Source organism: Monodelphis domestica, chromosome 2 (assembly GCF_027887165.1).
Source record: "Monodelphis domestica isolate mMonDom1 chromosome 2, mMonDom1.pri, whole genome shotgun sequence".
NCBI classification, from domain to species: Eukaryota; Metazoa; Chordata; class Mammalia; order Didelphimorphia; family Didelphidae; genus Monodelphis; species Monodelphis domestica.
Window position 1 is genome coordinate 503,041,919 of NC_077228.1, and position 27,131 is coordinate 503,069,049.

The 27,131-nt window shown below is 39.5% G+C and overlaps 1 protein-coding gene across 1 annotated transcript in view; it reads left to right on the plus strand.

Annotated features, from left to right (window-relative positions):
- The window catches only part of ASIC2 (acid sensing ion channel subunit 2), a 396,698-nt gene that overhangs the window by 235,297 nt on the left and 134,270 nt on the right, over positions 1–27,131 (plus strand). The window contains exon 2 of the mRNA XM_056819461.1: positions 19,319–19,469. Coding sequence (XP_056675439.1) covers positions 19,319–19,469 — 151 coding nt within the window. The remainder of the gene's footprint in view (positions 1–19,318; positions 19,470–27,131) is intronic.

Sequence of the window (27,131 nt, forward strand, 5' to 3'; positions counted from 1 at the left end):
TAGAAGCTGCAGAGACTGGAGAGGTGGCCTCAGGCAAAAACCTTGCACCTTAGCTCCATACATAAAAAGCCTGCCCTCCTCACTCAGATTTCTGACTGGAAAGGGAAGGAAAAACCACCATAGTGAGAGAAACTTGAAGGCATAAGATAAATAGGATAATGTATATCACACAAAGAGGCACATGGGAAGAGGATGGGAAGAATACTATTATAAGAAGGAGAGGAAGAGAGTACCAATATGTAATACTTAAACCTTACTCTCAGTGAAATCAATTCTGAGAGGTAAAAGCATCCAGATCCATTGGGGTATTGAATTCTATCTTACCCTACAGGTAAAGTGAGAAGGGAAAACCAAGGGGAATGGGGAGAGTGGGGCAGGGAGTACAAAAAGGGAGGCAAAGAGAGGGGGGAGGGAACATAACAGACCCTAAAAAATAATAAGGAAACAAAAAGGGAGGGGGTAGAAAAGGAAGCATAATAAGGGTGGGGATTAGGGGGACTGATTAAAAACAAACCACTAGTTAAAAAAGATAAAGCAAAAGTAGAAATGGCAGAACTAGGAGAGGATAACAAAATGTTGGGGAATACATAAGTGGCAACCATAACTTTGAACGTGAATTGGATGAACTCACCCATAAAATGAAAGCAAATAGCAGAGTGGATTAGAAACCAAAATCCCACCATATGTTGTCTATAAGAAATACACTTGAGGTAGGTAGAGACTCTCAGGGTTAAAATAAAGGTTGGAAAAAAATCTATTGAGCCTCAACTGAGAAAAATAAGGCAGGAAATGCAATCATGATAACTGACAAAGCCAAAGTAAAACTATATCTGATTAAAAGGGAAAGGGAAGGTAATCACATCCTATTAAAAGGCGGTCTAAACAATGAGAAAATATCAGTACTCAACATGTATGAATCAAATGGTATAGCATCCAAATTTCTAAAGGAGAAACTAATGGAGTTAAAGGAGGAAATAGATAGTAAAACTATACTAGTGGGAGACCTGAACTTTCCTCTATCAACTCTAGATAAATCAAACCAAAAAATAAATAAGAAACAGGTAGGAGATGTGAATGAAATCTTAAAAATTAGAGTTAATAGATATATGGAGAAAAATAATTAGGGACCCCTTCTTTTCAGTAGCACATGGTACAATCACAAAGATTGACCATGTACTAGGGCATAAAAATATGGCAAACAGGTGCAAAAAGGCAGAAATGATAAATGCAAACTTTTCATATAATAATTCAGTAAATATAATAATTGGTAAAGGTACATGGAGAGCCAAATCAAAAATTAATTGGAAATTAAATAACATTCTCCAAAGTCAGTTAATTAAAGAACAAATCATAGAAACAATAATTTCATTGAAGAAAATGACAATGATGAGACATCCTTTCAAAATCTATGGGATACAGCAAAAGCTCAGTACTCAGGGGGGAATTTATATCCTTGAGTTCATATATTAACAAATTAGGGAGGGCAGAAGTCAATGAATTGGACATTCAAATCAAAAAACTTGAAAGTGAGTAAATTAAAAATCCCCAGATGAAAACTAAATTAGAAATACTAAAAATTAAAAGAGAAATTAATAAAATCAAAAGTGAAAGAACCATTGAATTAATAAATAAGACTGGAAGCCAGTACCTTGAAAAAAATAAATTAGACAAAGTACTGATCAGGCTAATAAAAAAGGAAAGAAGAAAACCAAATTAACAGTATCAAAGATGAAAAGGGAGACCTCACATCTAATGAAGAAATTTAGGCAATCATTAAAAACTATTTTGCCCAATTATATGGCAACAGATATGGCAGTCTAGGTGATATGAATGAATATTTACAAAAATATAAATTGCCTAGATTAACAAAAGAAGAATTAGAATACTTAGATAATCCCATATCAGAAAAAAAGAAATTTAACAAGCCATAAAAGAACTTCCTAAGAAAAAAATCCCCAGGGCCTGATGGATTCACAAGTGAATTCTATCAAACATTCAAAGAACAACTAATCCCATCACTATACAAATTATTTGACATCATAAGCAAAGAAGGAGTTCTACCAAATTCCTTTCATGACACAAATATGGTATAATTCCAAATCCAAGCAGGTCATAAACAGAAAAAGAAAACTATAGACCAATCTACTTAATGGACATATATGCAAAAATTTTAAATAGAATACTATCAAAAAGACTCCAGCAAGTGATCATAAGGGTTATTCAAATTATGATCAGGTGGAATTTATACCAGGAATGCAAGGAGGTTCAATATTAGGAAAACCATCCACATAATTGACCATATCAACAATCAAACCAACAAAAATCACATGATTATCTCAATAGGTGCAGAAAAAGCCTTTGACAAAATACAACACTCATTCCTATTGAAAACACTAGAAAGTATAGGAATAGAATGACCTTTCTTAAAAAAAATAAGCAGTATATATCTAAAAGCATCAGCAAACATAATCTGCAATAGGGATAAACTAGAAGCATTTCCAATAAGGTCAGAAGTGGAACAAGAATGCCCATTATCACCTCTAATATTTAAAATTGTACTAGAAACTCTAGCAGTAGCAATTAGAGAAGAAAAAGATATTGAAGGTATTAAAATCAGCAATGAGACCAAGCTATCACTCTTTGTAGATGATATGATGGTTTACTTAAAGAATCCTGGAGAATCAACTAAAAACCTAGTGAAAATAATCAACAACTTTAGCAAAGTTGCAAGATATGAAATAAACCCACATAAGTCATAAGCATTTCTATATATCTCCAACATATCTCAGCAGCAAGAAATAGAAATTCCATTTAAAATCACCATAGATAATATAAAATACTTGGGAATCTATCTGCCAAGACAAACACCAGAATTATATGATCACAACTACAAAACACTTTCCACACAATTAAAACTAGACCTAAATAATTGGAAAAACATTAATTGCTCATGGGTAGGATGAGCTAACATAATAAAAATGACAATGCTACGCAAACTTATTTACTTAATTAGTGCCATAACCATTGAACTACCAAGAAACTTTTTTTTTTACTGAATTAGAAAAATCCATAACAAAGTTCATTTGGAAGAAGAAAAGACCAAGAATATCCAGGGAAATAATTAAAAAAATGTGAAGGGAGGTGGCCTGGCAGTACCAGATCTCAAACTATATTATAAAGCATTGGTCATCAAAACAATATGGTACTGGCTAAGAGACATAAAGAGGATCAATGGAATAGTCTTGGGGTAAGTGACCTCAGCACTCACACTGCCTATGATAAACCCAAATATCCCAGCTTTTGGAACAAAAATCCACTATTTGACAAAAACTTCTGGGACAATTGGAAGACAATATGGGAGACATTGGATTTATATCAACATCTCACACCCTACAACAAGATAAATTCAGAATGGATTAATGACTTGAATATAAAGAAGGAAACTATAAGTAAATTAGGTGACCACAGAATAGTATACTTGTCAGATCTTTGGGAAAAGAAAGATTTTAAGACCAAACAAGAGTTAGAAAAATTACAAAATATAATATAAATGATATGATTACATTAAATTAAAAAGTTTTTGAACAAACAACACCAATGCAACAAGAACAAGAAGGGAAGCAACAAATTGGGGGGAAAATCTTCATACCAAAAACCTCTGGCAAAGGTCTAATTACTCAAAATTATAAAGAGCTAAATCAATTGTACAAAAAATCAAGCTATTCCCCAATTCATAAATGGGCAAGGGACATGAATAGGTAATTTTCTGATAAAGAAATCAAAACTATTAATTAGCACATGAAAAAGGATTCTAAATCTCTTATAATCAGAGAAAATGCAAACCAAAACAACTCTGAGATATCACCTCACACCCTGCAGATTAGCTAACATGACAGCAATGGAAAGTAATGAATGTTGAAGGGGATGTGGCAGAATTGGGACATTAATGCATTGCTAGTGGAGTTGTGAATTAGTCCAGCCATTCTGGAGGGCATTTTGGAACTATGCCCAAATGGCGCGAAAAGACTGTCTGTCCAGCCATACCACTGCTAGGTTTATATCCCAAAGAGATAATAAGGAAAAAGACTTGTACAAGAATATTAATAGCTGCGCTCTTTGTGGTGGCAAAAAATTGGAAAATGAGGGGATGCCCTTCAATTGGGGAATGACTGAACAAATTGTGGTATATGTTGGTGATGGAATACTATTGTGCACAAAGGAATAATAAAGTGAAGGAATTCCATGTGAACTGGAATGACCTCCAGTAATTGATGCAAAGTGGAAGGAACAGAATGAGGAGAACATTGTACCTAGAGACTGATGCACTGTAATACAATTGAATGTAATGATTAATGGGAATGCAGTAATCCTGAACAACTTGAAGGGATCTATGAGAAAGAACACTATCCACATTCAGAGGAAAAACTGTGGGAGTAGAAACCCACAAGAAAACAACTGCTTGATTGCATGGGTCGATGGGGATATGATTGGGGATATAGACTCTAAATGATCACCCTAATGCAAACATCAACAATTTGGAAATAAGTTTTCATCAAAGACACATGTAAAACCCAGTGAAATTGTGCATCAGCTGTGGGAGGGGATAAGGGAATGGAGGGAAAGAACATAACTCTTGTGGCCAAGGAAAAATATTCTAAATGGACTAATTAAATAAATTTTTCCAAAAAAAAAAAGAAAAGAAAACCTAACCTTACACTGTATTAAAAGGGGTGTTAATTTGTAACAGAGGGGTTATGACTTTCAGTATTAAGAGGGGAAAAGGGTAAATACCTCCCTTCTCAAAGCGGGGTACAGGGAAGATAGCTGATGTTTAGGGTTGGCTCAGAGGAGAGGTGGTTTGAAGATTTTCCCCTTTAGCCTTCCCTCCTTAGCTATAGCTGCTTTCCCCAATTTGCTCTTGTCTCTCTTGTCCCCCCTCCACTAATTGAGACTAAAGGGTTTCTCCTTGATCTGTTCACTCACACTCAGCTTGGGGAACAGATAACTTTTAATGTCAACTCAAACAGGTAATACAAAAGAAATAATAGGCTTGGAAGAATGGGAAAAGGAAAGTGGGGAAAGGGGGTCCCTGTCTCTATCTAAACCTTTTACCTCACTCCTTGAGTTTGGGGGGAACTTGGGCCTTGGAAGTCTGAGCCCCCTGAGAGAAAATCAGGTTGATTCACCCCTGGGCAACAGGAGCTGAGGTAAAGTCTGCTTAGGCTTCTCTTCAGAAAGTCCCTTAAATTGGGAAGTGTTAGGAGGAAGGATTTCTAGTCACCATCAGGAAAAGTGGGTAACCCACAGGTGAAAGTCTTTTTCCTCACCTTCTGTCTTTGGCTTCAGGAGACCAAGAGACCACCTCCTCAGGATTCCTAACTCCTGGGGTCCCTCACCCATCTAGGTGATCAATTTCACACACTTTTCAGCCTGGCAATTTTCTTTAATGCAAGCCTCTGTCACAACACCCAAACTAAAATTTTGAAGGAGATAGATAAATTATTTTTTAAGTGCTTGCCAAGAGGCCATATTGTGAGAACTGCCAGGGATACAAATGCAAATAATCAAGATTGTCTTTGCTTTCTAGCTTACATTCTGATGAGGAAAGACAACCCACAAAGGGCATCTAAGGATGTGGGGGGGGGAGAAGCAGTATGGTATGTAGGCTTAGTTCTAGGCAGAGTAAAGTGAGGACATGGCTATCAGAGTTTGGCCCCCTGAAAGTAGAGTCCCCTCAGGGAGGAGAGGGATAAGATGGACTGAATGAAAACAGAATAATGTCAAAATGCCAGAAAGTAGATGTTTGCATTTTCTTGAGTTCCATCTCCTAGTTCCTCAGGACTCTGTGGAGGAGGGGCCACAAGCATTGTCATCCCATTTTTACAGCTAAGTAAACTGAGGTTCAGAGAAGTCAAGACATTTGCCCTTCACCACCTCAAATAAAGGAAGACAAAAATCCCTACCCTAAAAAACTCAGTCACTGCCTTCCAAATAGCTTATATCCACTGAGGGGCAAATCTCTTGACTTCTCTGAACCTCAGTTTATTTTTCTGTGAAAGGGGATGATAATGTCTAAAGCACTTTCCCACAAAGTTCTGAGAAAGAAGTGGCATAATGTTTGTAAAGAGATTTGGAAAGTACTTAAAGGACTTATGTGAGTATCAGTGATTATCATGGTGATCCCATGCATGCCTTCCTTCAGTACAGCAAAAATGCATGCAACTATGTCCAACACACACACTGGTCTCCTTCCATGGGTCACTTCAGCTAAGCAATTACAAATCCCTGCAATGTCAAGTTGGGCCTCAGAAGATGTATCAGAATATACCATGTCCCAAAAGTTTTAGTGCAGTTTTTTGCTTTTATAGCCAAGACTTTTGTCCACCCAGTATAAAGGGAAAGCACTAGTTTTAGCCTTCTCAAGTCTGATTCTTACTAGTTCTGTGTCACTGGGCAAATCATTTCACATCCTTGGGCCTCAGTTTCCTCATCTATAAAATGAGAGTGAAGGGGTGGACATTATCTCCAAATTCTGAATCAATGATCTTTTGAATGTCATGTAAATTGGTGTTTGACAGGAGATGAGTGTTTGAATTATTAGGAAAGAGTGGGAAATGAATGTTAGATAAATGGGAACCAAATTCTTTCTCCTCCTTGAAGCTTTTCTTGACCTTTGGTGCCAGAAATAACCAACCAACAATCACTATCTCTCCTTCCTCAAAATTCCTGTGGCCCTTATACTACTTATTAACCTAGATTCATAGCATATTGGAAGTAGAAGATGCCTTGAGAACCATCTGTTCCAACTCCCTTATTTTACAGAAGTGAAAATGGATGGGGACCAGGATGGGGAAGTGATCTGTCCAAAGTCACACAGCTAGCAAGTGCCACAGTCAGGACCTAAGCCAGTCAAGTTTTTTCATTCTGAGGCCAGTTTTCTGCCCACTTGACCACCCCTTGACTTTGGCCTTTATAATACATTGTCTCAAATAGTCAGTATTTCCTATTTATTCATACATATCTACTTCTCATCTTTCTTAGCTATGGAGACTATATCACCCTCATTTTTGCATTCCTCATCGTGCCTAGTCTAATGCCTCCCTGTAAAAGTTCAGTAAATACTGTTTGAATGAATGAGAAAGAGATGAGAAGGACTTACTGTTGAGATTTGGAAGGATAATGATGGCAAAACAGAGAAGACTTGAAGGCTACCTTGTGATTGTATGAAGTTTCTAGCACTTAGCCCAGAAAAAGACAGAGAGAAATAGATAACAAGACACAGAGAGAGATTGGATTGAAAGAGCACTGAAGAAAAACAAGTTAGCAAGACTCCAAGTTATCTGTAGTGAGGGTTGAAATTGAGTGCCAGCAGAGGGGTGGAGAAGCTGGAGGCAGAAAGGCTAAACGTGACCAGTGAAGGTATTGTAATGAAACATGTTTCATTCATTCATTCATTCATTCATTCATTCATTCATTCATTCATTCATTCATTTAATCAATCAGTCTAAAAATCAATCATTTACTCTAGGAGGAGCAGCAGCCCCCAGGAGAACAGGTCAATCCAAGCTAAGCCTTTTGTGTTGAAGAGCCAGACTTGGAAGCTTCTAGAGGAAAGGGACTGATTGAGGATTTGAGCAACAAAACATGCTTCATTCAGTGCCTACTATGTTCTGGAGATTGTGCTTAATGCTGTGGACAATATATACATGTATATTTAGGCAGAGAATCAGGTGCCGTGACCATAGGAATGGAGATGAAAGACTCCGTTGGCGTGAAATAGAGCAGAAGAAAGAGAATAGTGTTAGTGTTAGGATCTGGAAAGAGAATGATGGGAAAGCAGAAAAGGCTTGAAGGCTACTCTGTGTCCATGGAAAGTTTCTAGCACTTGGCACAGTACCTGGCACATAGTAGGCACTTGCTAAATGTTTGTTGATTGAGTTTGGAGCCCCACAGGTGATCATGGGAAAGCTTGGTATAGGAGAGGGTTGCAGTGGATAATAATTAGGATTAACTTAATATGGTTAGAAACAAATCATAGTAGAGCTCCACAGAATTGGTCTACATGGACAGCAACTCCCAGAATAGGCCAAGCCAAGCCAAATTCTTCCAAATGGCTGTCTTATAAAAGAGAAATTGAACATCCCAGACTGGGGGGAATGAATTCCTAGTAAAATGAGAGAGTATGTCAATTCTACCAGAAGAAAATTCCTAGTAAGAACCTGGGACAAGCGCTTCCTTTGGCTCTGTGTGCAGTTACCTGCCTGACCTTTTTTAATTTTTATTTTTGACCAGCTTTTAGCAACAGCCTGCCTTGAGACTCTTCTCTACATAGGCATCAACAGTAACATCTGTTTTTCCTCTGTAAACATCATAAATAATCATTCTGTTTTTACTGATGCATCACCTTCACTGCTGCCCTGCTAGATAACATGAAATTAATGACAAGCTAAACAAGAGTGCCCTCAAATGTTCAGCCTCTTTCCCTTCAGAAAGAACACTGAACTTGGAATCTGGTGACCTGAATTAAATTCTTGGCTCTGTCACTGGGCCAGTCACTTAACCTCTTTCGGGGGTTCAGTTTACACCACTGTAAAATGAAATGTTCCACTGGGTGGAATCATAGATTTAAAACTGGAAAGGGTCCTAGAGACCACAAAGTCCAATTCCATTTCACAGAGGAAGAAACTGAGGCTGAAAGAGGTTGATTTGCCCAAGGCTATACAACCAGGAAATGTCTGAGGGAAAATTTGAACTCTGCTCTTACTGATTCCAAGAGCAGTGCTTTATTCATTGCTTTACCTAAGGTTGTTTTTAATCTCTCATTTTACTGATTCTTTGATGACCACACCATATACACAAGATGCATCTACAGAGAGTAATAGCCCAGGATCAACTTCCCCAACCCTACTTTGCATTCACTACTCCCTTTCTTGGTGCTTTCTCATCTTTTGTACCATCACCATTCCCTCCTACATGTAGAATTATGGTTCTTGCATAGCAGGCATTTGATTAATTTGTGATTGGTGGGAAAAGGGGTCATTTTACTTATTTAATCAATTTCTCTTCAGGAAGCCCTCTTCCTAGAGTTTAATTCTGGAAGTCTTCTGCTTTGGAACCAATACTTAGTATTGATTTTAAGGCAGAAAGTAAGGATTTAAAGAAAAAGGAAAGAAAGGAATCATAGGATCACAGATAGAGGCCATCTAATCCATTTAGCAGATGAGGAAACTGAGGCTGATTTGTACAAGCTCATCCACATGGCAGGATTCAGAGGAGGATTTGAGCTCCTGATCCCTCCACTCAAATCAATCCTTCTCCCACTGTACAGTATTACCTCTCTAAAGGAAGAATGAACTGTCACGTTTCCATTTGACATTTTCAATAAGCTGCCAACATTTCCCATTACCCCAGGCCCAGGTAACTTCCATTTCTACCAGAATGTTTACTAACATTCTTGGTGTCTCGTTGCGTAATCTCTAGTCTAGCCTGTCATTTGGGAGGTTCCAAGGAACTGTCAGCACTGCCCTGTCAGCAGCAGACTAGGCCATCTGAATGGCTTTCCAAGTGAATGACTGGAGCTTTTCCAAAGGGCCCTTATGTCTGCTTTAGTTACTTAGCAAAAGAATAATATTTCATTTTATAAAAGGGGGGAAATCAACATAAATGATAATGCCTCTTGGTATTTTTTCCTAGATAGGGGTGGGGAGAAGCAGAGAAGGGGTCTCTAAACAGAACCTCCCTCCTCTACCACTTGGACCTGTGCCCAGTGTGGAACAATATCTGGGCCAAAGGCATGAAGTATAGTTGAACTCATCTTAACTGTCATGAGGACTAGGATAAAAACAACAAACAATATGAATGACAGAAATATCTTAGGGATGAAGGGAAATTGAAAATTTGTTTACAAATGTCACCCATCAGGTCTAGTCATTCCTTCTAATAATTCCATATAGAAGAGAAAAGGAAGTAGCTTTTGATGAGTGATGCAGATTTATTTTGTGGTCTCCTTGGGGAATGAGTACATTCAAAAGTTCCTTGATAGTAGCAGCTACTTCCCCTTAGTCACTTAATAAGTGCTTATGGGCAACTACGTAGTACAATGGGTAGAGCACTGATCCTAGAGTCAGGAAAATATGAGTTCAAACATGACTTCAGACACTTATTACCTGTATGACCTTGAACAAATCATTTAACCTCATTTACCTCAGTTTCCTTATTTGTTAAATTATCTGGAGAAGGAAATGTCTAATATCACTATAATATTTTTACCCCCCAAAACCCCAGTGGGGTCATGGAAAGTCAGACATGACTAAAAAACAATACTAAACTCTATACTTCAGTTTCCTAAATGAGGCATTGGTAGAGGTAGCCTCTGAGGTTCCTTTGAGCCCTAAATCTATGATCCTATGGTGCTAGGGCCATATGGAAGCAGATCTCCTAGTTTGGTTTAATTCAGTGTCTGTTGTTTTCATTTTGGGTTTTTTTTTGTTTTTCATGGAAAAGAAAATAAATTAACATCTTGATGTTTATATGGACCCCATGACCACTTTAGCTTTATTTTCTTTTCTCTTTTCAATTCTCATGGACCTTGTTTGACTGGTACAATGAAATAAACCAGAGAATGGTTGGATTCAGCTAACTGATTATTTGGAAAACCACCCAATTAGAAACTACAGTCAAGCTTCACAAATCCAAACTAATTGAGGAGAAAGCCTATTCAGAATGAGTGAAAATTTTCACATTTAGAGAGTTTTCAAAAAAACACACTTTATTTCCAATAAGCGTAGCATCCAGAATAAAACTCAGAAAAGGCTTACTAGAATGGGTCCTTAGGACCCTGTTATAAATGAATTGGTAAAGAAGAGGCAAAGTAGAGAAGCCATGTGATATAGTAGAAATATAGTAGAAAAGTCTTGGGCTAGAAGCCATGGTGCAAGTCCTGACTCTGTTACTGGCTTAGCTATAGGACCTTGGACAGCTCACCTCACCTCTCCACCTCTATTTCCTTGAGGGGCTTGGATTAGGTGATATCTAAGGTCCCTTCTGGCACAAAGACTATGATTTATAGCCTTTAGGTTATGATATGTGCCCTAGATTTGGGGTAGATGATTTCAAAGAATTCAGAAGAAGGACAAGTAGGATCCCAGGGCAGTTCCAAGGGCAGAGTCCAATCATTAAAGAAAATATAACTTGGGAGTGGATGAGGCAATAATTGGTGACAAAGAGGGGACAGAATTACTGGACTCGTTTTGTTTATCTTTCCTTTTCCTAGGAGAAAGATCTTTTAAGTTTTTAATGAAAGGACAAAAGTGGCCAATAGGAGTTGTTTTTGATTGTGTCTGACTCTTTGTGAACCCATATAAGATTTTTCTTGGTAAAGATACTCTAGTGATCTGCTGTTCCTTCTCCAGTTCATTTGACAGATGAGGAAGTTGAAGCAAACAGGGTGAAGTAACTTGCCCAGGGTCATACAACTAGTAAGTACCTGAGCTCAGATTTGAACCTAGAAAGGTGCCTTCCCGATACCAGAGCCCTCACTCTACCCATCCACTGTGCCCTCTAACTTTTTTTTTATTAGGTTAATACCTACAAATAAGTAAGGTGATAGTAAGAGATCACCTAGATACATTTGACAAGTTAAGGTCACCCTGCACATATGATCTGCCTTCTGTAATATAGGGTCTTTATGGGAGGTTACTCCTCCCTACAATGGTGAATTGAATGAGAGGGAGAGAAGGGGTTGAGAGACTGAGAGGGGAGAAGAGGTTGATCTTCCCCTCTCTTCCCTTTGGTGAAGACAACCTCAGTTTGTTTCCCTGAGGGACAGAGTATGTCTCTTCAAAGATTTGGTTTGGGAGGTAGAGGTTAAGGACTGAAGGAGAGGGTTTGGTGAAATGACCCACTGCCTCCCTTCTTGGTCTTAGCTGTTGTTGAGAGGCAGGATAGACTTTCTTGCCCCTGGATTCTCTCAATACCCTAACTCCCACTTTCCCTTTGAGATCTGGTACACTCCCCAACCCCAGTCTTGAGCTTATCCTCCTCTTTGGGGAGAGATATGATTCTCCCTAAATCTTTAGTCCCCCTCTTTGATGTCAGAAAGTAGTCAGACCTGATCTTGATAATAACTCTTTAATGGAGAAGCACTCAGGGAAGGGGAAATAAGAGGGTTGGATAAGGAAAGTGGTGGCAGGAATCCCTAAAGACTGGCAGACTGACCCCCCAAATCTTGGAGGTCCAGGCTCTAAGTGTTGACCCCTTTACTGGTAAGTTGCTGGTTGTCCCTATTCTTGAGCTAATCTGGTTATTGCTAGAGTTCAGGACAATTGGGGAGAGAGAGGTGGAGAAAATCCTTGGAGAGAATTTCCTCAGTAGATGGCTTTTCTCAAATTCCAATCTACTATGTCGAACTGAGTTAAGCAGAAAACTTCCAGGGATCACTAGGAAAGCCATTGGTGTCCAAAGGGGAACCTCCAACCTTTGAGGCCTTCTTGTCAGGCTCTCAGCTGAAGGAATCCAGTTGAAGTGGCAGTTTCAGAGTTCCCCTCAGCTTCTGTTCTTTTCCTGGAATTCTGGGTCACTTCCTTTCTGCCCTTCCCCCACATGGACTGCTTTTTGCTTCACTGGATCTAATTTCTCTCTTTTGCCATTTCTTCTTTTTGCATATTCCTCTCTCTTACACTTCTCAGATTATCAGATGTCAGGTTAAATCCACTGTAAATGATCCTCAAAAAAAACTGTGGAAGAGGGGTAGCTAATGGTTCAGCATATAGAGAACCAGTTCTGGAGTCATAAGGTCCTGGGTTCAAATTTGGCCTCACACACTTCCTTGATTGTAACCCTAGACAAATCACTTCACCCCTACTGCCTAGCCATTCTTGCTTTTCTGCTTCTGAACCAATACTTAGAATTGATTCTAAGAGAGAAAGTAATGGGGTTTTTTTAATATTATAGCATTGACAAAGGGTGAAAATTGTTCTGATCATCAAAATTGCCAGATCACGAAAGGCCTTAAGTGCCAGGCCAAGGAATTTCTATTTTATCTTAGGGATAACAAAGCAGTACTGAAGGTTTCAAAGGAAGAGAATGACATCAGATTTTTGTCTCAGGAAGGTGGTTTTAACAACTGAGTGGAGGATGGATGGTAGATGATAAAGACAAGAATCAGGGAGTGTATCTAGGAGGCTGGACTCCTAGGCAGTCAAGGTAACAATTTGTCTTTCATCTCATTATATCTTGTCTGTAAAAATAGACTCAATACTCCAAGGTGGGGGTCTATACTTAATATTTCTCTCTGTATGCATAGCAGAATGTTGGGCATATTTTAGCTACACTGATACGATAGCAATATATTTCTTTCACCAAATGTCTAAAGCAAAAGGTAAATGGTCACAAGTGGACAATGTTTAGGTATTCTCAGTCAGGGCAGTTAGGTGGTGCAATGGAAACAGTATCACTCATCTTTCCTAGTTCAAATCTGAACTAGGTGTGTGACCCTAGTCAAGTCACTTAGCCCTGTTTGTCTCAGTTTCCTCATCTATCGAATGAGCTTGAAAAGGAAAATGGTAGACTCCTCCAATGTCTTTGCCAAGAAAACCCCAATTTGCCATGACTGAAGTGTCTGAACAATAACACTCTTATTCAAGTGCAGGTTGAACCAGATGGCCTTTGAGATCTCTTCCATCTCCATTTGAGGTTCTGTGAATAGAAGGGAAAAGCCATTCTAATGTGCCTTCTATTATTTTCATCCTTACTTCCTTTTCCTCTAGGGATAGAGGAAACAAAATGGGGACAGAGGAGAGGGGTAACATCCCTAGTCCTTGTGAAACGAGGGATCTCAACTAAGTTTCCTTTCAGCATTAAATCCCAGGAGCCTGTAAACTTCAAACTCCTTCTAGAACTTTTTGGAACTCATTTTTTCACATTCCATCATCCTTTTTATCAGAATTCTTTTGCTCTTTTCTCCCATTCCCCCTCCCCCAAATCAGATCACAGGCTTATAGCTTTAGTTTGAAGGAAGCTTCAAGCTGAATGGAACAGGGGAAATAATGATTTCTTTTCTTACCACCACACGCTCCCAAGTCCTGTTGACATCTGTCAGAGTACATTGTGGAGGCTAAAGGATTCATGCTTCAGGGCAGCTCTGGCAGGGTGTCCTGCTCAGGTAGCTCTGATTGATTTCCCACCTCCTAGCTCTTAGATAGGGAGATGCCAATCAGCCAGGCTTCCTGAGATATGGCTGGGCAGAAGGGAAAGTGTTACCAGTCAGGAGGAAAGTGCAGAAGAAGCCCAGGCCAGGAAAATCAGACAGTCTAGTTTTTCTTCCCTGCACATCCAACACCATTTTTAAAAATAAAATCAAAAGATATAATTTCTCTTAATCACCAAATGTGTCATCCCTTCTCTCTGGATCTGGAGAAATCAAGTTGGAACTGTACCACCATCTCTGCCCCAAATGATGTAGATTGTAATACACACACACACACGCGCACACACACACACACACACACACACACATTCACTCACTCTCTCACACACATATACATTACCCATCTCCTCTCACATTCAGCTTCAACAGCCAGGATGGGCACTGATGGTGTCAGAGTTTGTGAGGAAACAGCCAAAGAGACTGGAAAGTGTTGGCGGACCCCGGCCAAACAAAACGATTCTGGATTTCAAGCAGCACTTTTTTGCTCAGAGAGGCATTCTAGACTTAACTAAATTGTATTTCCTGGCTCTGGAGTGATAAGGCAGCAATCTGAAAAAACATGTTACACTTATATATCAATAGAAGCCGTAGCTTGTCCAGTATTTTGTTGAAAGATAGTATTGGGCATAAATAGCTCTCAGGCCTTTGATGGCAGGAGAAAACTAGATTAATCCTCTGTGGGAGACCCAACCGTGAGGCTCTGAGGATGGGGCTCCGGGGCAGGAAAACCAATGATGCTATTAAACAGAAGTTCATTTTGCTTTTCCCAAACCCTTCTTTCCAGCCTGTGTAAAGAGGCTTCCGTTCCTCTTCAGTACCTTTAGTCCCTTAAAGGATTATTTCCGCTACAGCAGAAATGGAGACACAAACAGAAATGTTTAAATAAAATTAAGTGGAACACTGAGAAGGCGACAGGCTGGAGAAGAAGGTTGGGGAAGGGTAATATGGAGGAGGGGGAAGTAGAATGACTCAGGCTGAATCTGAGCCAATAGTGTGTTGGCAAGCAGGCACAAGGTGGTCCAAGACGAAGGCTGATTTGGGACCCCACGGGAAATAAGGAGTCAGTGTGACACATTAGAGAAAACGTTCAACATGGAGTCAGGGACCCTCAATCCCAATCCCAGTTTTGTATTCTGAGTCCTTGGGAAAATCACTTCAGTTCACTTGGCCTTGATGGTAGGGAGTAGGGGGTTGGAGATCAAGGGGGAAGGAAAATAGCCTGTAAGTTGAGTCTTGTAAAGATCTGTGGGGTCTAAGAGGTAGAGGAGAAAAGGAAGGGCATTCCAGACAGAGATAACCTTAGATATTCCCGGGACGGACAATTTGTACAACCTGCATGGAAGTAAGGGAATCGAAAGTTGCATATGAATGACCTCCATTAGGCCAAATTAATTTAAGTTTAGACAGTCTTTGACTTTAAATCATAGAGCTATAGATATGATAGTGTTTTGATTTTTATTTCCTGAGCAAAAATATTGAAAGAAGGACAGAGCAAGGAGTAAGCAAGCACAAAGCAGCCAGAAAGATGTCTGAACTAATGGAGCTATTTCTTTCTTTTTGCCTACTGTGAGCCCCCCAAGCCTCTGTCCTGGACCCTGTATTATTTCTACATTATTTCCTTTGATATTCTTAATGACTCCTTCCAGGCCAATTATCATCTCTTTGTAGATGGCTACTAGATCTACTTATCCAGCCCCAATTTCTTTCCTGATCTCCAACTACTTCTTGATTATCTCTACCTAATAATCCCATTAAATTCCACCTGAGCAAATCAGAACTCTTATTTCCCCTCAAACCCACCCTTCTCTCAAACTTCCCTGTTTCTCTTGCTGGGAAGCCAGTCTCCTAGACCCAAACTTTGAAGGGATTCTTGGCTCTTTCCTCTACGTCAGTCGCCATGTACAACTAGTTGGAAAGTCTTAATGAGCCAACTTCTACAACATCGCTTACCATCTATGACCTTCTCTTCATTCACATGGCTTTGGAGGGGAAGAGATCTTTTCCCCCTCCTCACTCTCCACAGCTAAGGCAGCTACATATCCTCTCTCCTCCAAACCATCAAAATAGCCTCCTAATTTGGTCCTTTCCTCTAGTTTCTCCTCTCCAATCCATCCTCCTCCCCACAATTGCCAGGTTGTTATTCCTAAAACATGGAATTGCCCATGCACTCCCCAGCTAAAAATAAAATGACTTCTTGTTCCTATTCGATGGCTTTTTGCTCCCTCTAAGATTAAATGCAAATTTCTCAGTCCAGAATTTTTAGCCCTTTACCATCTGAGTACTAACTACCCATCATCCAAATTGTCTTTACTATTATTCACCTTTACACACTATCTGTTTCTCTCAGTGTAGCATACTAGTTAATCCCCAAGAGTGACGTGCCTTTGCACAAATGATTCTCTCTATCTGGAGTGGACTCCCTCCTCACCTCCACCTCATAGAATCTCTGCCTTCCTTGTAAGCATGACTCAGATGACATGTACTGTATAAGCACCTTCCTGTTCTCCCCAGACATTAGACATATCTCCCCTATTGTGCCTCCACTTGGAGTTAGTACCAGTTGGCGTCCCTTGTAGTTCTCAACAATCTAGGATCTTATATCCACAAGTTAACTCACAAAGCCAGAAACATACCTCTCGAGGCCACTCTTCAGTCACCTGTGCTCAGGAAAAGAAATTCAAGCCCAGAGGAGGCATCTGGGTGGCTCAGTAACTTGAGAGACAGGACTAGAGATGGGAGGTCCTGGGTTCAAATTTGGCCTCAGACACTTCCTAGCTATGTGACCCTGGGCAAGTCACTTCACCCCCATTGCCTAGCCCTTACCTCTCTTCTGCCTTGGAATCAATATACAGTATTGATTCCAAAACGGAAGGGAAGGGTTTAAAAAAAGAAAGAAATTCAAGGCAGGAACTTGAGCTCCAATCTGTGGTCAGTGCATGCACTTGTTGCCATGTGCTTGGAGTTGCTATAACTATGGAGGTGGGCAGAAATCTCTCTTCTCTTTTACCCTCCTAATAGAAGTTCAAGAGGAGCTTGCAAAAAGCTGAGTATCATGGCGGCTGGGGGGTGGGGGGCAGGGAGGAGAGATGGTAGAAATTATTTCCCTTTTTAAGCTTAACTTAAGTGGTTGTTCTTACTCAGCCATCTTCACTTATTCAGCTTCAATATAGTCCTTAGTAATAGGGACCATGGAGACCAAACAGGAATCTCTGCTAACACATATACCTGGCACTTAGTAGGTACTTAATATTTATTGACCAATTGATTCCACATACAGTTTAGCAAGCCGCCTACCTGAAAGGGCCAGTGTGCAGGCACACCCCCAATCATGTTCCTTGGAATGGACCCAGCAGGACCAATGGGGTGTCAGTCTTCCTCAATTATCCCTACTATACTTGTGTATATTCTGCTCACCCAAGACTTATATTCCATACTCTTTGATGATAGACTTGTTTTTATATCCCCAGTGTCTGATATAATTCCTGACACGTAAAAGGAGTTTAATAACCATTTGTTCAATTGGATTAGTTCTTAGAAAGATGATACTACAAGAGTCCATTCATTGAATCTAACCTCAGATACTTACTAGCTGTGTGACCTTGGACAAGTTACTTCACCCCAATTGCCTAACCCTTTCTGTTTTTCTGTCTTAGAAGTAATAATAAGACAGAAGGTATGGGTGATTTTAAAGCATTATAGAAATGTGAAATATTATATTCTCCATCTATAAAATGGAGATGAAGAGACTAGACTAGGTCAATCATTCAATCAATAAGCTTTTATTATGTTTATTATATACCAGGCACTATTCTAATAGATAATCTCTAAGGTTCATTCTTTCTAGCTCTAAAATTCCATTAGGACCTTGGGAAGGACTTTTAGCAGGCAGACCTTAATCCTGTTACTGCAGATAATTACAAGAAAGCTTTATTTCTTGGACAGTGTGGTCTGACTGAAGGGACTGGACACTAATTTCTGTTTCCTTTAAGTCAGTGGAGTTTTTCTAGAGTAAGGCACTATATCTGGTAAGTTATGTTGCCAAAGCTATTTTGTAATAGAATTTTATCTTAATGTACAGTCTTCCTAACTCACCCAAACTCAACTGTGAGCTCCTTGAGACCAAGTGCTAGGTCTTATGGGAGGAGAAAAGGAGGGAGGGAGAGAGGAAAGGATAAAGGATAAAGGGAGAGAGGAAGGAAGGAAGGAAGGAAGGAAGGAAGGAAGGAAGGAAGGAAGGAAGGAAGGAAGGAAGGAAGGAAGGAAGGAAGGAAGGAAGGAAGGAAGGAAGGAAGGAAGGAAGGAAGGAAGGAAGGGAAAAGAGGTAGTAAAGGAGAGAAGAAAGTGAGGGAGGGAGGGAGAGAGGCATAGAGGGAGGAAATGAACATTTACCAAATTATCGCTATGTACCTGGCACTGGGATAAGAAAGTGGCATTAAGTATGGTACTTTTTCAATAGATTAGACCGTAGATTTAGATCTATGGGGTCATCTATATTTCCAGCAGAAGACAGTGAAGCCCATGAAGATGAGTGAACTTGTTCTCTCCATGCCCAGTCCTGCACATTTTCCACTGTAGCATGCTATCTCTTTGAAGAAATCAGGTCCCATGATGAATTCTAAGGGAAGGGCCAAATTCTTTGTTGCGGTAGAATTATTATTCAAAATATCTGTACACACATCAAGCTATGAGCATTCTATTCAGTGCCTGCTATGTGCCAAGGATTGTGCTTAGTGCTGGAACTTGCCCCTGACCACAAGCTGGGAGGAATTCTTTCTAAGAGTGCCAGTCTCTGTTTTAGAAATGCAGACCTTAGTCTTCAAAAATAGACTTTCATGTCTTAGAAAGTCTCAGTTAGATGTCAGAGGTGGGATTTGAACCTAGATCTATTGATTCCAAATCCAGCCTTCTATCCACTATATCACATCATGAGACCAGACAATGTTGACTTTTGTTTGAATCTTGTAGCCCATTAATCAAGGCTGAAGGAATGAAAGGAACCATTTGGAGATTTACACTGCAATAGGCTTTGTGAGAGATATGACCTGCCATTAAATTGTCAGTGCCTGGAGATCTGTGAGAAGTCACTCATGCTCTCTCTTCTCTTTCTTCCAGGTGTTTACAAAATATGGGAAATGTTATATGTTTAACTCAGGAGAGGGTGGAAGACCTCCGCTCACTACAGTCAAGGGGGGAACAGGCAATGGGCTGGAGATCATGCTGGACATACAACAGGATGAGTACCTACCCATCTGGGGAGAAACAGGTAAGATGGAACCCTGGTAACTTATGTCGCAGAATTATGTGCTTACCTGAGAGGGGTAGACTTTTCTTCTGTTGATCCTCAAATATCTCAATCTGTTCTGTTATATTATGCTTTTGAGACATTTGCACAAATAGATTAATGAATAAATGAAGTATTTATTAATCAAAGCATGATACTAAGTGCTTAATGAGCTCAAATTCTAATGGCGGGGAGAACAAATATAGAAGGTTTCTGCTACAAATCAGATGGAAAGATCCTTTGGTCCATTAAAGTGCAGCAGCAAGGCAAATGGCAAGGCCTCTTTTTTAACATCATTTCCACTGGTAAAGTCATATCAGTTTCTAATGCTGAACTCTTTGACAGTGCTAAGGACATTGGTGGTAAGAACTTTTTTCCTTGGATTTTCAGTAGCTGTGGTTCCAGTGTCATAAAAGTGGTTATCAGATCCCATCTCCACAGAGTTCCTGCCCAATGTGATGGCTCAAGTTAAGAGCAGGAAGTATGGGGATGGGAAATGAAGCCACTTCTAGGGTTTCCCTGTCTATTTGGTGACAATTGACCAGTAATTGACATTAGGGATGGTGAGGAAGATGGAACCCTCCTCCGTACTATATTCCCCTCAATGATAACTGTAGGACCTGGTCTAGAAACTAGAATAGTGGTCTATGGGACATATTTTTCCCAAGACTCTTGGGTTTAGGGTCCTGGACTATCTCCAATAGTATTAGTTGAGGCAATGATCAAGGTAGTGGTTTGATTAACCTGGCACAGGATCTCTCCTATTTCTTTCTCAGATTGCCTTGATGCTTCAACTAAGCTGGCTTGTTTGTCCTTTAGGTGGCAGGTGGTTAGCTAGTAGTAAGGATGGGCATGCTACAAAGTCTTCCAAAACATGATTTCTGAGGGGCATATTTCATTGCTCTTCTTTGTCAGATTTTTAACAAGAATAGAAGGTGGCAGAGTTTGTAGAAATCATAGTAGAAAGGAGAGGTTTGGTATTGGTCATGGGAACTGCCACAGAACAGGAAAATGTTATGTCTGGAAGGGAAATTTGAAAACCAAATTGAGGGAAAGAAGCTGAGACCTAAAAAAAGGAAAGTGACTTGTCCAAAGTCACTTATTTCCATGTTTTTGCAAATTCCTGGGCTATCCAACTAAGCCTTTTGGCCAATGATTCCCGTCAGGTGCATATAGACAATACCTAAGAATCTGTGGATTAGAGGAACCTTTGAGGTGAGATCCTGCCCCCATTAAAACAGAGCAGGGACCGTATATCACTTTGTAATCCTCCACTTCCCAGCATAGCACAGTGCAGTGCCCACAATGGCTGTCAGATTGAATTTCTGATTAGAGTAAAGACTTTGTAGTCAGGAAAACAAGGGTTCAAATCCAATCTCTGACATTTGCTAGATATGTTATTTATTCCATTCTCTACACTCCTGTGACCTCCATCCGGACTCACCTCTGCCCAGAATTATTGTAATAGTCTTTTATTGTTAGAGTAGCAGAATAATACAGTCAAAAAAGTCCCTTACTCAATAAGCTCTAGTGGACTGTCTCTAAAGCACCAAATACAGACTTCTTTGCTCAGCATTAAAACACCGTTGCAATCTAACTTTCTGTCCTCATTATAAGTTTTCTCCTTTATATATTCAAAAATCCATATAGTACTGTAAAAAGAACTCTGGAATCAGAGGAGCTGAGTTCAGATCTTGTACTGGTTTATTGTTACCTGTTTTGGGCAAGTCACTAAATCTCTGTGCCACAGTTTCCTTATAGCCAGGCCTTACAGGATCATCCTGGGGATTGCTAGGTGGCTCAGTAGATTGAGAGCCAGACCTAGAGATGAGAGGTTCTGGGTTCAAATTTGACCTTAGGCACTTCCTAGCTGTGTGACTCTGGGCTAGTCACTTAACTCACAATACACAGTATTGATTCTATGACAGATAGTATGGATAATAAAAATAAAATTAAAATAAAGGACCTTCCTAACTCTCTAAATATATGAAGTTGTGAGTTAGGACTCTAGTCTCTAAAGAGGACAACTGGTTTACTCATCCTTGAATATAATTATATATTGAGTTCAGAAGGCTGAATGCCCAAATATCTACAGCAAGCTAATTAGTGCTGCCCTGTTGCAATTAAAATTCAAAGCTAATTACTGGAAGCCCAGCACAGCTGAAATGCATATCATATTTTGAAACCTGGATGAGTGGTGAGAGATAGGGACAGAGGCTCGGTCTCTACAGTATAGGCTTGGAAATATTCCCATGAACAAGAACAATCAAATCCTATTCACAGACACTCAGAGTTGGGAGGAACTTCTTAATCCAATCCACACTCGAATAATAGTTCCCTCTATATAGAGAAGGTCTCCAGTGAGGAAGAACACTGCTTTTTCCATAGCTTTAATCATTAGGATAATGTAAAATGAGCTGGAGAAGGAAATGGCAAACTACTCCAGTATTTTTGCCAAGAAAACCCCCCAAAGAGGTCATGAAGAGTTGGAAACAACTGAAAATGACTGAATAGTAACAATCATTAGCAAGAAGGAAGATGCATGGAATAGCAGAGAGAGTAGTAGATTGGACTCGGGAAGACGAGCTCAAATCCGCCACAATTACTTACTAGCTGTATGATCCTGAGCCAGTCACTTAACCTCTCCACCTCAGTTTCCTATCTGTAAAATGGGAATAATAGCAACATAAGGATTGTATGAGATAATGTGCATAAATTCCTTTGCAAACAAAGAACTATTAGCTGCTTTTGCATTAAGTCTAAACAAACAGTTTTTTTAAAGTTTATCATATTGCTTCTGGTTCTGTTCTTCTGAACCAGGTGGAACAAGGTTAATCCCACAACCATTAAAATAATCTTTCAAATACTAGAAAATAGTCCTCCTTTTCTTCTCAAGATTAAATACCACAAAGATATATAGACAGACAGATAGATAGATAGATAGATAGATAGATAGATAGATAGATAGATGGAGATAGATAGGCAGACAGACATTTAGGATAGATAGATAGACAGACAGACAGAGACAGACAGATAGATAGATAGATCGATAGATAGATAGATAGATAGATAGATAGATAGATGGATGGATGAATGGATAGGTATACAGACAGATAGAAAGACATAAAGATAGATAAACAAATATGTAAATGGATAGATAGACAGGGAGAGAAAGAGACAGAGATAGACAGAGGAGAGATTATGTGTGTATTTTTGTTATTTTGACCTTAAACATCCCCAAAAAAGTATTTCCATATATATACCAGAACACACATGTACACAAAAGAATTCTATATAGGACCATGTATCTCCTTTACATGTGACCTATTTTAAATGAGTAATAAATTCTACATATTATCTCCAACTTTCTGATATATAGTATATATATATGTGTATATATATATATATGTATGGTATACATAGTTCTTTTGCCTATTGTCTCTCCCATTAGATGATGAGCTCTTTGAAGGTAGAGACTGTCTTTTGCCTTTCTTTGTATCCCCAACTCTTCACAAAGTGCCTGGCATATAGTAGATGTTTAATCAATGTTTATTGGCTGACTGATTTGGCAGTTTTTTTCAGAATTGGACTGCCTGCCTTTCTGTGCATTCTTATAACCTTCCTTCTGTTCTCATCTGTCCTTTGTTTAAAAAATATTGCAATGGCCATCTTCTTTTCTTTTTGGCATCAGTATTATTAATCTCTCTCCAATCTTTTCTCCCAATTTAGAAACCAATAGAAAAAAGGGGGGACCATTGTGGCAAATATATAGACAATAAAAACAAATCCACAGGGAGGCCACCTCCAAAAATATATGTCTTTGTCAGCAACATAAGTCTAGGTGAAGATATGTACCCTGCAGAAATGATTGGTTATTGCACTTATCAGAATATTTAAAGCCTTTCAGAGCTGTGTATCTTTACAAAGTGGCTCTTGTTATTATAAATTGTTCTCCTGATTCTGTTCACTTTACTTTGTATCAATTCATACTTTCCAGAATTCTTTGCAAGCATCTATCTTATCATTTCTTATGGCGAAATAATATTCCATTGATTTGCAAACCACAATTTATTCATCCATCTCCCAATTAATGGGTACCATTTTGGATTATAGTTTCTTGCCTTTATTCTTTTTTATCCCCTTTTAATCCTCTCTTTGAAATCAGGATGTTTACTTTGCTTGTAACTTCTCTCTCCAATATTATTCCTCCTTCTTTACATACAGCCTTCCTATTCTTACTTATTTCTTTGTTGAATTTGTTATATTTCTACACCCAACTGTGTCTCAGGATACCTTTATATGTTTCAGATGAGAGTGAAATTTAGCTGATGTCTGCTCCTGCTGCTCCTTTCTGTATGTTTGTACACTCATTTTCTGTACCCTATTTATAAGAAATAGTAAGTTCTACCCCCTTTGCCCTTCTATTTCACCTCTTAAAACCTCAGAACAGAACCAATTTCTCTCCCCCAGGTTCTCTTTATTTTTTCTTATTTAACTCCCTCAATACTCTTTGAAGAGATTAAGATTCTGCAAGAGCACTTGTTTCTTCTTCCCCTATTAGACTGTTAGCATTATTTCATCATACAGCACTTTTCAATTGCTTAAATAAATTTACCTTTCTGGGTTTTTCTTGACTCTTGTGTTTGCACTTCAAAGTTCCTACCCAGCTCTGGTCACTTAATTAGAAATGCTTGAAAGTCTCCTATTCCATTAAAGGTTCGTTTTTCCTTTCCCTATAAGATTATACTCAGCTTTTCAGGATGTTACTTTTTATTGCAAGCCTTGGTTATAATTCTAGGCCTTTTTGCCTTTTGCAATATCATATTCTAAGATCTCCTCTCATTGTTAGTAGAAGCTGCCAGGTCTTGTGTGATACTGACTGGTTCCTCACTTTGTGAATAGCTTCTTTCGGTATGCTTGTTGTAGCTTCTCTTTCATGTGGGAGCTCTGATTTTTTTCTATCACATTCCAAAGACTTTTCCTTTTGGGGTTCCTTTCAGAAAATGCCCCACAAAATTGTTTCATTAGTCCACTTTGTTTGAACCATGTTGGCAAGATGGGGAATATTCTATGAGATTTTCCCCTGAGCTCAACAGAGGAATTGGACATTTTGAGGGAGATTGTTTTGTTGATTTCCTAAATGTTTAAGCTTGATGCAGAGAGAGGAGAGCTACAGTTTAGGAAAGATTAAAAGAAGCTGAGAGACTCGAAAGGGTTTCCTGCTGGCAGTTTATTGGGAGAGTGTCTAGGAGGAATTGTGGAAAAGGAAGGGGGAAGCTGTTAGTTTATCTTGCCACCAAGGAAGTATGGACACCAAGGGAATCGTTGCAGTGACATGGAAGGTATGTGCTTACATTTATCTCTCTGCCTGAGACACCAGCACAAATGTTAGAAATTTAAACTGCTACTTCTGCCAGAAGAAAAGGCAAAAGGACTTGGAAATGTCTTACTGTATACCATCTTGTTTTAGAGGATGAAGGGTTATTTGACAGGATGGAAGAAGTGATCCAGAAGAGAAAGCAGAAAGAAAACTATTCTGAGACAATAAAAAAGAATTAAGATGTTGGTGAAGAAGTGAATGTGATGCAAGAAAAGTAGGAAAGAACCAACTGCAACGCTATGTCAAGGGTCCTCCAATAACGAGGGTCGATTCCTATTATAGACAGGCTCTGGGTGTGAGGAATGGAAATATATAATTTCCTAAGCCTGAGGTGGAAAAAGAAGAGGAAAAGGAGGAAGATGAAGAAGAAGAAAAGGGGAGGGGAAGAAAGAAGAAAAAAGGAAGAACATTTACATTGGATATAGCCCCTTGACTTTTACAAAGTTCTTGACATACATTACCTCATTAGATTCTCCCAGGAACCTATGAGGTTAGAGTTATTATTATTACCTCATATTACAGATAAAAAACAGGCAGAAAAAATATTAAATGATTTTCCTGTGTTCACAGAGCTAGTATGTGTCTGAGGCAAGACTTGAACCCACTTCTTGACTCCAAGGTCAGCACTGTCTACTATTCCATTCTCCTTTTCCTTTCTAATGATTAGATCTGTCAAAAATGGGGAAAAGGTAGTGAGCTCCCCATCACTGGAGGCTTTCAAGTGGAGGTTGATATTCCTTGTCAATATGTTATAAAGGGGTCTTGTATTCCTTCCAGGCTCTTCTACTAAGTACAGGCTTTCAGTGCAGAAGAAGCCCAAAATCTCAGGAAGCAGATTTCACAGTTCCTCGGTGGCCATTCCCAGAGGGAGGACAATTAGAAGAGCCCCCATTCCAAACTTTATCTGACTTCTCTCCTCATGCCAAACTCTGAATCCCACAGAAATCACAGACAGTCCTCCAAAGATTACAGCAGCAGTGTTCATGACATCAACTTTACAACAATGATGCTATAATAGTCAGGATGTCAAAATGGGTCAAAATGATGGTGGTTCTGTATCCTAAAACATGTTTAACCCTAACCAAAAAGGTGACCTCATGCTGTCAACCCTTTCTCCTTACCTGATCTTGAATGAGTGACAAAAAAAACTCTCTGGGCCTCAGTTTCTTTTTCTGTAAAATGAATGGATTGGACCAGATGATTTCTGAGGTCTCTTCCAGCTCTAGATCAATGATGGAATAACCCCTGGCTACAAACAGCCCTGGGCAAAAGATCTGAGGTAATAACTCCATTTCTTGGCCATAAACATGTATAATCAAGGCTAATGTATTCCTTTAAACGTGGCTATGCTCATGACAAATGCCTTCAGTAACCAGGGGCCAGTGACATACAGCAGCAAGGATCACAGATTTAGAACTGGAAGGAAGCCAGTGCTCTTGAGATCTCATGAACCTAGCCCTGAAGGTAGGCACATTAGCAAAGAGCATTTGGCTTCCTGTATGTAATGGCAAGGTGGGTTTTAATGGATGGGGAGGAGCCCAGCAGACAGTGATGGAAAGGGAATGCATTCCAGGAATGGGGAACAGCCTGAGAAAGAACCTGGAGGTGTGAGAATCTAACCCACACACACCTTTTACATATGAGGAAACTGAGGCATGGGGCAGTTAAGTGACTTTCCCAGGGTCATGCAACTGGTATCTCAAGCAGAATTGGATCACAGTTCTAAGCAATTTCTCCCATCCGCACTCCATGCTTCTTGTTCCCTGCTATTCTGACAATAGACTGTGTAAGAAGAATCAGTATAAGCTGTACAACATGCACCATAAGAAGAATTCATAAGCCCCGGCAGGTGGAAGGAATCCTGTACCATAGTCTGTAGTTGTGCTGCTGACTTCCTGCTGAGAGATATAAAGAAAGATAGACCTTACCTGTCTAATTAGAAGGCTTGCCATTTTCCTGGAACATGGAATCGAAATGTGATGGAAAGCCTTGCTGAGGGTCCTCAGGCTCAGGGACCACCACACTCTTCTGCCAATACACTCAGAAGAAACATGGAAGGCATTGCCAAGACCCTTCAAAGTCCCAGGGAGGAGGAGGAAGGGCTGGAGGGCACAGGTAGTCTATCCATCTCTTCCACAGTCTTAACTTTTGAAGAAAAAAAATGATGTGGGAAACAAAATCCAGCTATGAAAATACTGTCAGAGAACAGAATTTATTTTCAAAACGATGGAGGTTATGATACCAGAATGATGGGTCCTTGGCAG